A 15086-nucleotide genomic window follows, 5' to 3' on the forward strand; every position below is an offset into this window, starting at 1 on the left:
TATATATATATATATATATATATAAATTAACCCTGGTAGACCAGGGGTTTAAATCTGTGTCTTCGAAAGCCTAGTGTAGGAGAATCCCGCATAGCTGGACTATTAGGCCTTACTTAATTTCCCCCTCCTGAATGAAGTTGTGGATGGAAGATAATCACCTTATTTTTTCTACTTATGCTGATAAAAGGAAAGAAGAATTTACTATCAAATTCAACTTCTAATAGTTACTCTTAGATCAAGAACCTTTTGTTTTCACTGCCATTTTTCATATTCTACTTGAGATGCAAAACTCCCTTAATACACAGAATGAAAAGTCAAGCTTGCCCCTCCCCCATTGTTCAGACAGCTGATTATTTTCCAGTGGACCAGGTCTTGGTCACCTGCAATCTTCAGAAAGATATGTTTCAATCCACTGGAGCTTCCTTGCCAAAAGTTTGAAAGCCCTTTAGGAAACAAAATCCAGAATAATACTTGCTTTATTCACTAACCACAGCACAAATAAACTTAATGAGAACCGAGCAGTTTTTTTTTTCTGGAGGAATTATACGCTATATATCTCTTATTTATTTTTTCAGTCTCTACTATTTTAAAAAACTATGCTCAAAGAAAAGCAAGCATTTTGCAACAAAACTATATGTTGAATAACTTCTCTTCACCCAATTTTAAAGGGTTATTATCATAATAATTACCCAGGTGCAGGGTAATCTTTATGGGAGTTGGAAATTGTAGTGGTTTTACTTCAATCAAGGTAAAGCATAAGGGGAACATTTTTTAGGGTAGAGTGTGTCAGAGAAATGCTTTTTATGTTAAGAAATGTCTTTGGATATGCTTTTTATGGAGTGAGGGTTGAATCACTGCTGAGATTAGTTCTGGAATTTGGATGAACAGCACAAAAGTCCACAGTAAAACTCTTTAAATGAGACTCATTTAGCATTGAAACATGTCTTTCCTAGTGCTTTGTGAAAATAGTCCTTTTATAATTCTGAACCTTGAATTGAGTGACCTATGATTATACGTTATTGACCTGAGCTTTTTAAGAATCATGATTTGTCTTTGCCTCTTCTTCCTGACAGCTTTGGAGATACTCTTACACAGCAACGTATCACATCTACCACCTTACAAATGGGTAAAACTTCATGTCTTTTTATTAACACTACTTAAGTCTCATATACAGACTTTTTCACTCCAGACTCTGATTTGAGATTAAGACTGCGTTCTCTTGTTTCTGGTCTTAATGTCTTACTTCTTTACAATATATGTATACCTATACAACTTAAGAAATTCAAAGAAATACTCCTTTGGAATAGTCACCTCTTTTTATTTGACTAATATCTTACATTTTTATACACTCTATAGTTTTACTTTTCCTACTTTTGAACACCAAATTATAAATATATAATTTATAAAAGTACACATATTTATAAAAGTACCAAAAATGCATGGGAATGATACAAAATGTTGGGGAGAGGGGGCTCCTTCACTGGAAGGAAGCAGAAGGGAGGGAGATGCAGCATTAAATTTAAATTTAATCGATTTTAAATGAATTGTTTTTTAAAATGTAAAATGTTAATATCTTTTAAATTTAGATGTTAAATTGTCATCTATTATATTATTTTTTTATCTTTATGTTTAATTATTTGAAATATTTACAGCTTAAAAGAAAAAAAATTAAATGAATGAGTAGGTAGGCAAAGGACTGAGGGACAGAATTCCTGGCAGAAAGAACAACATGTAAAGGCCCAAAAGGAAATGAAAACACGGAGTGTTGGGGAAACTCAAAAGTAGGTCAGTTGAGTTGAAATTGGAGGAGGGCATGCTTACTAGTAGAAGGTGGTGTAAGTTTAGGAAGGAGTTGAGGCCAGAAATCATGGACCAAATAATAATGAGGAAACCATTAAGAAGAGTTTAGATCTCATTCTGATGACAATAGGGAATCACTGAACGGTTTTAGATGGGAAATGACATGATCAGATTTGCACTTTAGAAAAATCTTTCTAAGTATGGACAATGAATTGGTTAAATTACTCATCTTAATGTGATATCCTATTTGCTGTTATATAAAAGTGAAAATAATTGTATGGCTTGAAGAGGCACTGAAAAATCTTATGGTCTATTTCCCCTTTTGTCTAGTAAGAACACAAAAAATTTTTTGAACTTTATGTTTCTACTTCTTTTAAATGTCCAGAAAAGAATAACTCTGATCTTCTTAAACTGTCAAATCAAGAAATAGGAACTGCTATGTAACGTAGACTCTAAATCCATCTAATGCACTCTGAGTCTTTTTCTCTGTATCCACATTGTTACCAAATTCAAGAAGTGTTTACTGAGCACTTACTATGTGAAAAGCATATGTGGGGCGACACAAATGAGCTTGAGGCACCAACCCTATTCTCAAGAAACCTTTAGACTAGCGAAGTGGAAACCTTACTCTTTCAGTAGAATTTCTTAAGGCTTTAATCATTTCCTCGTTTTTCTTTTAATCATTTTGAAATTCTCCACGTCCTACCTATGTTGAGGTTCACCAAATTAAACAGCACTCCAAAAGAAGATGACAATACTAATATTTCAATCATGGTTTCTATAAGCTTTATGGCCTAGAATCATTTTAAATATTTAGCTTTTGTGCAGTGAATTTAATCAAACCACTATTTTGTTTGTTTTTTTCTTGCACGGCCATCTAATTTGCCAGATTGGTTTTTTGTCAGGTAAATATACCATAATTTAAGGAGTGAAGAATGACAAATTTGTTGAGATTCAAGGCAAGATGGAATATCACTCATTCCAAGTCTTCTATGTGCCTCCAAAATGTTTAAAAAATCTACCATAGAGAAAATGAAGATAGTTCTGATTTCAAGCAAGGGAAGGATTAACTGAGGAGATGACAGCCTTTGTAAAGCACGCTCCTCCACTTTCTCTCATACTGTAAAACACAGACAATGGCAGCTGTGGTGACCTGCCTGCCATGAAGAAACTGTGCACTGAGATTTTCAGCTTGGTGCTGTCCGCATGCTTGCATGGATGATTCCATGGTATATGGAAACCTAAGGCAGTGTTACAATGTCAAAGGTAACATGGACACTGGTTTGAGAGAGAATTGTAAATGAGGGATGAATGTCTTCTCTTCTGGGACGTTCTTTTGCCTGTGCCCTCGTGTGTTGATCTGTTCCAGACTTCCCAGGGGCCTGGTGCTCATAAACTGCCCTCCAGCAATCAGGATTCCCACTGCAGCACCAATAGTCTCCTTCCTCCGGGGACATCACTCTTTCTCCAGTCAAAGCTGATCTGTCTAGTACCATGTTCCCTCATTGGTCGCTAGGCCTCGTACTTCATGACCTAATAAGTTAAATCAAGGTAACGTGTGCTGCACATCTTCACAGGTGTCCAAAATTTAAAAGAATGGGAAAAGTAGAAATATCAAGCGTATGTTTAGGTCCAGGTTGGAGAGATTTTTTTTGGAGGGGGCAGACAAGGAGTCTTCCTTCAGGTTCTTCACATTATACTTTGGAGGCAGGTCTTGTTTTGCATCTCCACAAAAGCATTCTTGATGAAACTATTCATACAGTCTTCAAGAAGATAATAGTCAAAACTTAAGCACAGCATCCTACAACTCTTTAACATTTATAAAACTCTGAACACATCCTTGCTGAAGAACTGTAGAAACTCCACAGTGCAAGTCAGTCAATTGAGTATTTGCAGGGCGACTCTAAGCATCAAAGTGAGATTTTTGGTCAATAATATATTTGAAATTTTCCCATGGGTGGAGTGGAGGACTTTCAAGCTTAAGGCATACTGCCCAGTATATGATCTGTTTTTTCAGTTTAGCTTGAGATCAGATGTTCCTTTCCTTTTCTGATTTCAAGTCAGATCCCTGGGGAGATTGTCAAATGGCATCTTATTTTCAAAAATTTGAAATGCATATGCATTCACAGAGATGGCGGTTGTGAATGAAAATGTGGAAGAGTACATATTAAACTTCAGCACAATTATAGAATTTCAGAGCTGGAAGGCTTCAGCAACCATCTCAGCCTGGTGTGTACACATTTTACAGTCCTGAGGGTTAAAAGGCTTGAGTTTAATGAGGGGTCTTCCAAGAGCTAGTGATATGATGTTTAAAAAGTCATATCATTTCTCTAACCTCAAGTTTATTTTCTATAAGATGAGGGGGGTTCCATTAGGTAATTTCTGGAGGTATTCCCACTTTCTCAGTCTATAACCCTTTAATCCACTCACCTCAATATAAAAGGTCAGAAGTTAAACGATCTGTAAGTAACTAGTGAAGAATTCCAGCTACTACCCCATGTCCTCTGTCCCATGTTGTCACATTTTTTCCATTAGGTTTGAAGAAGCAGAAACGATGATGCTTTATGTTTATTGTTTGTTTATTTTTTTCTTTTTATACCTGTTATTTGCATTGAACAGCAAAGTTTATTTATTTATTTTCTTTCTTTTCTTCTAGAGAGTTTATAAGAAGAAATGAGCTTCCTCGTCCAATTCAATATTTATGCTGGTCGCCTGTTGGGAGTAAATTAGTAAATGTTTAAATTATAGAAGTGTTTAATCATTCAAATAAAAGAGGAGCCATTTGATTTTGGCCTTTGTTAAATTTCCATGCCTGAAAGAAAAAAAAAATACATTTATGACTATTTTAAGTGGTTAAAAACGGGAAGAGTTTTGATAAATTGAAACCCATCTGAGAATTCCGTAAAATCTCAAGCTCATGGATAGACTTCTTTAAATATCGCAGTCAAAAACTTTATCCTTATACTCAGCCAGAATGCGTTGTGCCAGAAAGCTCAGGAAAAATATGGTTTTCACAAGTTTCCCAGACTAGCTTCAGACAACATGAAATTTTGTCCAAGCTCTTATTTAAGGACTCTAAATAAAGATTAGATCTGGCTAGCTATTAATATTCAGAGATTTATTTGACTTTCTGTCAATATACACAATTATTTATTTAGGTAATAAAGGCAACGAATATAATAGCAGACTTTATTCTCTATTTAATATATAGACTTTAAAATCATAATTTTTATGTTATGTTAAAAATCATAATGTTAGTATAAGTTGGTTGGGGTTTCTTGACTTATTAAAGTGATATCTTGTGAGCCTTTTTGCATCTGGATTATCACTCTTTTTAAAAGTATTAGGTGAATGATTAACACAAACATGCAGGCTTTTTTGTATTTCTTATGAAATTTCTCCTTGTTAACTAACTTACCACCACTTCTAGGCATATGTCTATCAAAACAATATCTATCTGAAACAAAGACCAGAAGACCCACCTTTTCAAATAACATATAATGGAAAAGAAAATAAAATATTTAATGGAATCCCAGACTGGGTTTATGAAGGTACGTGTATTCTTTTTTTACTGCTGCCGTTAGGCTTTTAATTGAAAATAATCGCACACGTTTAGTAACGTTTAGATGAGTGGTATGTTACTGAGATGAATGGTGGCATTTCTGAAAGCTGTTATCAGGTTATGAACAGGACGTGCAAATTCTGAAAGAACAAAATCTTGTTATCTGACTTGCAGAATTTATTTTCATGAGCATTATAAAGTGGTAGTAATAATTTATATTCCAGGAAGTATATGGTCCTTAGATGCTGTATTAGTACATTTTCTTGGGTTTGCTTTTTTCTTGCAAAATAAACCTTTTTTCCAAAACTAAACAACTGTCTGTATTATTTTGCAGGAAAATATTCTCGGCTCTTGGTGCTCTCATGAATTTTGTCCTCTTTCTGGCTCATGTAGTATCTAGGAATTAGCTGGACTTTAAAAGGTCTTCTAGTCCTTGCCTTTATTAAAAATGTATATAACTGAATTAACTGGTTTTTAAAAAATATTCCCAGGAGAGAAAGTCAACTTTCAAGTTTATGTCACTCTGTAGTATAAGCACAGTTCTCCTTGTTTTGGCTACTTTAGATGACTGTAAAAATCAGAAGCGGCCCCAAAAGGGAAAATTAATTATTGTTGAAATGTTTACTATTTATTTTAAAAATTACATTTCTGATTAATGTCAATTCCCCAGAAGACTAATTGATGTCTGATATGGGGTATTAAGTTAAACTATTCCTCTAAACCTAGATCATTTATCTTTTGATAACCAAAGCATGGCATATGTCACATCCACATTAAATATATTATTTCAGTTAATAAATGGCTATATACAATGTACTTTGAAGTATTTATGATGATTTTAACAGTACACTGTCATAGTAATTAATATGGTAGTATTTATTTTTCAGAGGAAATGCTTGCTACAAAATATGCTCTCTGGTGGTCTCCTAATGGAAAATTTTTGGCATATGCAGAATTTAATGATACAGAGATACCGGTTATTGCCTATTCCTATTATGGCGATGAACAATATCCTAGAACAATAAATATTCCATACCCAAAGGTATGTGGAATACTTTTAGCAGATGCTTCCCTTTCCCTGGTGTCAAAATGAGCAACCAATACCATGAATAGAGGTGGGATCAACAAGTTTGGAGAGCTTCTTATCCTTGTGCATTGTAAGGCAAACATTGTACTGTGCTCTATTATTTATGTGGACATCTGTTGCTTTGGACATCTGGTTGGGCTGGATGAAGTAGTCTTTGCAAAAACCATTGCAGAGTCTTTGAAAAACATATGGTCTAGATCATGGAGGAAAAACAAGCTTAACTTAATTTTAATTTTTTTCATATTTCATGCTCCAAATTCGGGTAAAGTTCTGTTTTGCAATTCCCTCTTGAATTCTCATGTAAATTCAAAGTAGAATGGGAAATCAAAATGTTGAATGTGGTGTTCCTGTCAGGTCGAAGTAAGCCTGAGTTATGGTCTTTTCTGGACATACATGGTAGGTTAAGTTTATAAGCCTAGGTTCTTCTTTGAGGGAATCAGACATGGTGTAAGCCCTCAGTTTCTCATATAAACATTCTAGAATCCTTAGCTTACATACTTCACATGCAGTCCCATGTCTCAAGACAGTCAACCTGTATGCAAAAGAAGAATGGCCAGGTCACGGTGGAGAAACGTCGTATCCCAATTTAATTTAGACAAGAAATCTGAAAGGGAATCAAATCATAAATTCTCCTCTTGCACAAGGAGTGGAAGTGATTTTAGGATTTAGCTCTTTGTTCTTAAGTCACGATTGTTTTCCCTTGCCAAGGGGAACACTGTCATAGATGGAGCCAGTGGGTCCCTATATGTGACAAAGACGGGATGGATATCCACACACACAAGTGGATTCCAAAGCAATTCAAAGTGACCATCGCGAGGGAAATAGAAATTCCAGATAGTCTAAAATTTATGTTAAAAGTCTTTTGAGAAAAGGCAATGGGTAGGAGATGAGTGTTTAGGTAAGAGACCCCTCAGGGTTGTATATAAAGTCTGAAAGCTAAGATGCTTGGAAGTGAGAGGTATGATACTTGGCACCCAAAAGATGTAAAAGAACTTGGATCTTTAGAAGGTGGTAGGGTGCAGGAAGAGATGAAGAAATCTAGAACTGAGGAGAAACTCAAGTGGACAGAGAAGTCAGGACCCAAATTCTCATGTTTCTTTGAAGGCTGAAGTTGCTGAAACATCTGACATTGAACTGAGAAGTGAGACAACTTGAAAGAAGCAGAAAGTCCCACCTAAACCTCAGAGTGAAACAGGAAGGTGTGAGGAGAGCCTGGACAATTTCTTAGATAAAGCCAAATAGCATGGAGCCATTTATGGCTATATATCTAAATTTTGTGGATTTAAATTGTTTGACAATTATAAGATTCTCTTTTTCTGTGGTAAAGTAACAGAACTCTAAGAAGATGTCTGGGCATGAACTATACTGTCATGTAAATCTAGGGCATATACTAGCACGTAAAGCACAAAGCAAGAACAGCGTAAATCCCATGACACTTTATTTTGAGGTGGAATTTTCCTAATTTGGGAGTGTTGATTGCAGTAATAATGTAACCAGCTAGTAGACTGTCTGGTAATTGTCCTAGACCAAATTACAGGGTAAAAGCAAAAGGTATCTTTTATTATCTATTCTTTACCCTCTCTTCCCAAAATCAATCCCCCTTGGCACTCCTGTGGCACGTGAAGAAATATTATTATAATTAATTATCCTAATAACAATTATAATGGGAAATATCTGTCTTAAAAGTCAGAAAAGAGAATATCACTTACGGAACTGCATTTTTATAGCCCAAATATTTTTCCCTATGAATCAAGGCTCCCTCATTAATCACTTAGAATATGTGTTTTCATTCTGGTTGCACGATATTTGTAATTGCACTGCAGTGAAATTCGTGGTCATGTTATAATTAGAATGTTTTCAACAATAATATACCTAACATAGTTAGCTTATAAAAATATGCCTAAATTCCTAAACTGTCTTTAAAAAGTTGGTGATAATTAGAATTTTATGAGCTTATATATCTCCATTTTCTTCACAGGCTGGAGCTAAGAATCCCATTGTTCGGATCTTTATCGTTGATGCCACTTACCCTGAGCATGTAGGTCCCAGAGAAGTGCCAGTTCCAGCAATGATAGCCTCAAGGTATAGTCATCTCTGTTGCTTCCCACTTTTCAAACTGAATTTTAACACTGAAATTTCTTCATCAAGGTTTACATTTCTTTTCTAATGAGTTTATGACGTATACGCTACAGCAAAAATAAATAAATAAATAAAATTAGCATGCCCAGCTAAATAAATAGCAAAATCGAAATTCACAAATAAGTTTCTTAAATTGCTTTGAAAATATTAGCTCTTTTCACACATGTAAAGATGACCACAGTGCTCAGTCTAAGTGCTACTTCTGGATATGTGAGTGTAAGCTAGAGACAAACAGAGAGTAAAATTCATATATATCCTCATCCTGGCTTCTTCCAAGTCTGACTTACTTTCTCCCAGGGTTTGTAGATCATGCTTATCACATGTGTATGACAAACAGGAGAAGATATGCCAACTCTCTCCAAATATTAGCGTTTTTCACTAGTATGCAGTCTATTTGAAACGGTCTGGTTGTAGAATTATCTGTTTGGGGATTAACTGCAGGCAGACAGGGACAGAAGCATTCTCACTTCCCCAGCATGGTGCCCTATGTACAACTTGTCTGATTAGTCCTGGTCATTCAGGTTGAAGTGGGTAAAGGGGAGGGGTCCGCAAGCCCTGCCTGGTGGCCCTCCTTACCCCTTCCCACACCCTATCCCACCGGGGCCAGATGATTGATCACTAATAGGAAAAAAAACCTCATCAGAGGCCTCTGCTGGGCTTTGCCAAGATGAATCCCCTCTCAGATAATCAAAAATGGCTTTAATTTTTAAAATTATCCATTATTCCCCACCCTAATCTAGTTGATGAAAACTTGACTGAATACATCTGGTTTTTTATGTGTCATTCTCCTTAGGAGGCAAGCAGAATGATAGGAAGAGCATCACGTACGGAGTCATGAGGCTTGTTTAAGCATCTGTAAAATACTAACAATACAATAGTAATAGCTAACACTCACTATGTAGTGAGCATAGTCTGTAAGCACTTTAAGCGTTCTCAGTAGATCTTTACAGAAAGCTTTAAAACTGGTACTATTATTATTCCCATTTTATATAGAAACAGAGCCTTGGGTATGTTAAGTAATTAGCCTAAGGTAGTATAACTAGTAGGAGATAAAGCCAGAATCTGAGCCAGAGACCCCTTCTAGCTCTGCGATTCCTTTTATATTAATGTCCAACATTCTGTGGTTCATTCATATTGCTGTTCTCTTAACTACAAGTTCACCCTCAGAGCCAAGTAACCACTGCTACCTTTCATTGACATCCACTTTGTGCCAAGCATTGTTTGAGTTGCTTTGCATACATCATCTCCATTTTATTAACCTGAATTTCAACCCCTGACCATGGTCACAGCTAAAACTCGGCTTCCAACACAAGCCTGCCTATCTTTTACCCACAGCTCTCTTTCAACTAGTTAAGAAGTGAAAATTTGAGTTTAGCTATGGGAAAATAGACAGTTTAATGCTTTTTCTCCTCTAGATTGACCAGTAGCTTTGACCTTGCGTCTTAAATTTTTTCCTGAGATATAAAAATCCCAACTGGGAGAAAACTCAAGTGTAAACTAATTCTATTAGATGAATGAACTCTCTTATAGATATTCTTTAAAAGTCAGCAGATATATTTAAACTTTCTCTGCAGAGAAAGGAATGTTTTGCCTTCCTTATCTATGGAATAAATATTTCAGATAATAAAATACATCCTTTAGAAAGCACAAATTAAGAAATTATTTGAATGTGGTATTGATTTATGGTTGTGACTGTCTGTTTTGATTTGTTTGCAGTGATTATTATTTCAGTTGGCTTACATGGGTTACTGATGAGCGAATATGTTTGCAGTGGCTGAAAAGAATCCAGAATGTTTCAGTCTTATCTATATGTGATTTCAGGGAAGACTGGAAGACATGGAGCTGTCCAAAGGTAAGTTGTATTAAAACCACAGAGGTGTGTTTCTGAAGATGAAAGTACAAGAGTGGTGACTTATTTATAGCTAACATTTTATATTATAAAGCAGAATTACTGCACTCAACTCCCGATTGCAAAAAAACACTATTCAAAGTTTCATTATTTTTATTAAATAAATAAGATACCTTTTGTTTTCTTGAAAGACTTTAGCATTGAAACTGAATAGAGAAAAAGACTAAATGAAACAATGTAATACTGGGAAAATCAGTAGGATGGAAATTTCCATTAGGATGGAAATCCATCCTTTTAAGATTATAAGGTTGGCAGTCAAAAAATGCAAAATAATGAAGATGAAAAGATAAGATGGGTCCATTAAGGAAATAGATGTGTTCTATTCAAAAGAATTAGCAAATGGTAACATGTTCTATTCAATGTCAAAACTGAAAAATAAAAACTCCAAAGTAAACAAATATTATCAAAGGAAAGCCAAATACTCCCATTTGAAAATCAAACGTAGATAACTAAGAATGACATGAAACAGATCAAATTATCTTGCTATCCTGTTATCTTAGAAGAGTGCTCAATACTGTGCTAATTTTAGGGAGAAAAGACTTAAAAACTAGGCACAGATTTATTGTTGAGTTTTAATTGTTTTTATTGCTCAAATCCAAACATAATCTGTTGAATTAATGAGTCAGAAAACTACTTCACCAATAGAAAGTCTTCAAAATAAGCCTGTTCATAAGTACTCATATTAGAGACTAAGAAACACAAAATGTTTTCTTTAAATAGGAAATTTTATGGGTACATTTCATGAGACATCTAATTATGAAGAAATGTTTCATTAAACCAAATATAGAATAAACCTATTTTATAAAGTAAGAAAAAAAGCACAAAGCAATCAAAGTAAAACACTAAATTCCATCTAGAAATTAGGACATTATGTTTTGCAAGAAAAAAGTCATATGAATCTGTTTGGAAGTATATCAGGACTATAATAGTCAACATTACTCAGGCTAAAAATATTTTTAAATCACTACTGTGTCTATAAGAAGCTTGACTAATTTTGATGGAATATGCTAGAGCTGATTTTTATCTTATTTATAGTTTGATATACAAAGCAGAAAGATTTTTTTGGCTTTAATGCAGTATCATAGGCAAAAAAAAAAAGAATAAACTTGATTGTTCTAGTTAATTAAAAGCCATCAGTCTGATTAGTCAGCTTTGGGTGAATATATCTTTAATGTTTTCATTGAATCTAGATACTAGGAATTATTGCTTTAATTTTACTAGTTTAAAACTATAAGATTGGTCATTTAGATACAATTTTTAGCTCTTAAAACTAGGCATTTAAAACTGTGATTGCTTTGGAATTTGAAATGCTAATTTATCAAATCTGAGACAACTTAATCCAAACTGACAGAACATATAAGATGCTCATTCAATGAGATGTGGAATTCCCTGGAATATAAGCTTCAGTTTTATGGCCAAAATCAATGATTAAGTTTAGAATACCAGGTTTGAGTAACCTTAGAATTTCAAAACAACCTCTGTTTCAAAATAGTCTGGTAAGTTCATGGAACATATTTTCAGATTTAAGAAAAACAGGGTTGAATTTTCCAGTAACCATACTTATGACTGGGGGGTATGTGTGTTTTGTGTGTGTGTGTGTGTGTGTGTGTGTGTGTGTGTGTGTTTTGTTTTGAAAACAAATAACATTTAAGGTTAAGTGACTTGGCAACACTTTATTCATGTTGGGAGTCATACCCAAAACAAAGAGGCAAAGGAAACTGAAAATAATTGCTTAATATAACTATATTAATAAGATTTATTAAGAAATTTGTAGTTTGGGGGAGAAACATCATAGTATCCTTTCTTCTCTGAAAAGGGAATTAAAATTAATTTTATCTTAATAACTAGAAATAATGAATCAAAAAAGTTTTGCTTTATTAAGTCTTGTCTTAACTTGTTCTCTCTGAGACACTGGCCTATCCTTGTAAGAGAAAATCCAAACTGTGTTTTTAAAATTTATTATTCCCTTGCTTTTTTTGACAGTACTCTCTCGTGGTTCTCTTTCTACTTTACTGACTGTTCTTTTCCTTTCCAGCTTTTCCTCTTCTGACTTCTCTAGAAATCTTATTATTTTCCAAGTTAATGTATTTGCAAGATAGGCTAACTGCTATAACAATTACAGCAACAAAACCCCTCCAAAATTTCAGTGGGTTAATACAATAGGAAGTTTTTGCACATTCATGTAACCATCTAATAGTGAGTCCAGGTAAGTGGGGAATGGTGAGGGTATGGGATGGGGTCCCCTGCTTAACAGAGTCATTCAGGAACACAGGTTGATAACATTTCTGCTATCTTCATCTAGTGGCTTCTAAGGATATTCAAGGTTATTCAAACCTGGTCATCAACATTCACGGGGGCAGGGGGGATGGCGGGGGGGGGGTGGAAAAAGACTGGAAGATCATGTGAGAGGGTCTTACAGATTAAGTGCAGAAACAGCATGGGTCACTTTTGCTCACATATCCCGGGTTAGAATTTATCACATGACCACATCCAACTGGAAGGGGGCCTGGAAAATGTAGCCTACCTGAAGTCCTAGCAAAAACAGGACATGGTTGCTAATTATCCTACAGTCTCTGTCACAACTCTATTATTCTCCTAGGTGATTTTTATCTAATACCAAAGGTTTTCAATTACCACTTGCCCTACAAGTTCGTTCTGAGGATTTGAACTTTTATGTATCTCTGGCTACATCTTCTCTGCTCCACCCTCACTACCGCTACATAGATTTGGGTCTTCAGCATCTTTTTTCCAACATTACAGTAGCCTTCTAATGGCTCTTTGTGCTTCCCTCTATCTTACCCACTTAATCCATTCTCTGTGTCATGTTCCCAATTATATTTTTTAAATTGTGATTCTGAAGTCTTTCAAAGGACTTACCTACAGGAGAAATCCAAATTTCCTAGGGTGGAATAAAATTTTCTCTGCAATCTTGCTGATCCCTATACATTTTCTCATCTTCTCTTTCCCACAGTCACCCTCCATTCAGCCATACTGAGCCACCTGTGGTTTTCTAAGCTGGCCTTGTCTCTATGCTTTTCATTCTATCTAGAATGTTTATCCTCTAATTGTCTAGAAAAGTCTATTCATTTTTTTAGGCTTATTAAATATTTGTTCAATAAATGATTGATTGTACTATGCTAAAGCATATACCAAAATAAGATTCAGTGCAAATTTTAAGATTTCTAGCTGCTTCATAAGATTGAGGAAAGAAAAAATTTAACCTAAACTCCTCTGTGAAATGCCTTTTTACCTACATGACACCAAGTGTTTGGCTTGTGCTAGGCCTCCATAGATATTGTCATAATTCCAGTCACTGCCTTATGGAAAATTTAACCAGAATTATGAATGGTTTGCAATAAGATACAGCCCTTAGATCATCCTTGTGTACGCCATGGTGTTGTTGTATTAGATTTTGAATATAGTCATCTTAAACTCAAGTGTGAAGTTAGTTGACTAGCAATAATATACTCTGACCAGGAAGCTTAACTTGTTCAAATGTCCAGACTATATTTAGGGAAAACTGTCCTCCTAATACTGTGCTTTATTTGATCTTTTTTTTCTTTTAGACCCAGGAACATATAGAAGAAAGCAGAACTGGATGGGCTGGTGGAGTATGATTGCTATCTTTTCCTTATCTTTTAATGAAATTCTCAGCTATCAAAGGACTATTTGAAATGTATCCAAACTGGCACTACTTGCTTTTATAGAAAAATATCAAGGTAAAAAACACAAAGGTAGTGATCCCTTCAGTAATTTTGCGCCAGACAATTTTTTTTTTTTTTTTGCGGTACGTGGGCCTCTCACTGCTATGGCCTCTCCCATTGCGGAGCACAGGCTCCGGACGCGCAGGCTCAGCGGCCATGGCTCACGGGCCCAGCCGCTCCGCGGCATGTGGGATCTTCCCGGACCGGGGCACGAACCCGTGTCCCCTGCATCGGCAGGCGGACTCTCAACCACTGTGCCACCAGGGAAGCCCCAGACAATTTTTAATGTGTATATATTTAGAATTCTATTAAGAATAAATCATATACCTCATGTTCCAAACTTAACTTTTTCAATCAACTCTCTGATATCCATAATTAATATTACCTCTTTAAAAATACAATAAAGATCATTTTTCAAAAGAGAACACAATCCCTGATTTGCTTAAAATAATCTGAATAATCATTAGCCATTTGAATCCAAGGGAAATAATTACATTGGGTATCCCTGGTTTAGAGACAACCTACCGCTTATTAAATTTTATATAAATTAAAATGATTAGATGTATTTCGTATGTATATATATTCATTCTAGTTTTTAAGTAAAGTGGTATCAAATAGGGAAGTGTGTGTTTTGTTATGGTTTGTGATCACATATATCTGGATTTTTTTTTGGATAGTTTTATTCAGTGATTTATAAGGATTTTTTGTGTAAAAATAAATCACGTTTTAGGAAAATATCAATTGTATCTTATATCCTATATGGAGAATACAAACTAGGACAGATAATAAGTGAATGCTGTGTGGACGGTCCATTTACCACACACATGTGGTTGATTTCAACTAGCATTTGGGTGGGAAAAAAAGGCTGCTTCTTCTGAAATTTGG

The 15086-nt window shown here is 35.1% G+C and overlaps 1 protein-coding gene across 1 annotated transcript in view; it reads left to right on the forward strand.

Annotated features, from left to right (window-relative positions):
* The window catches only part of FAP (fibroblast activation protein alpha), a 70931-nt gene that overhangs the window by 19021 nt on the left and 36824 nt on the right, over positions 1–15086 (forward strand). The window contains exons 6-12 of the mRNA XM_024735984.1: positions 1074–1126; positions 4457–4529; positions 5231–5351; positions 6250–6404; positions 8428–8531; positions 10305–10440; positions 14064–14108. Coding sequence (XP_024591752.1) covers positions 1074–1126; positions 4457–4529; positions 5231–5351; positions 6250–6404; positions 8428–8531; positions 10305–10440; positions 14064–14108 — 687 coding nt within the window. The remainder of the gene's footprint in view (positions 1–1073; positions 1127–4456; positions 4530–5230; positions 5352–6249; positions 6405–8427; positions 8532–10304; positions 10441–14063; positions 14109–15086) is intronic.

Source organism: Neophocaena asiaeorientalis, unplaced genomic scaffold (assembly GCF_003031525.2).
Source record: "Neophocaena asiaeorientalis asiaeorientalis breed wild unplaced genomic scaffold, Neophocaena_asiaeorientalis_V1.1 scaffold72, whole genome shotgun sequence".
Classification (NCBI taxonomy): Eukaryota; Metazoa; Chordata; class Mammalia; order Artiodactyla; family Phocoenidae; genus Neophocaena; species Neophocaena asiaeorientalis.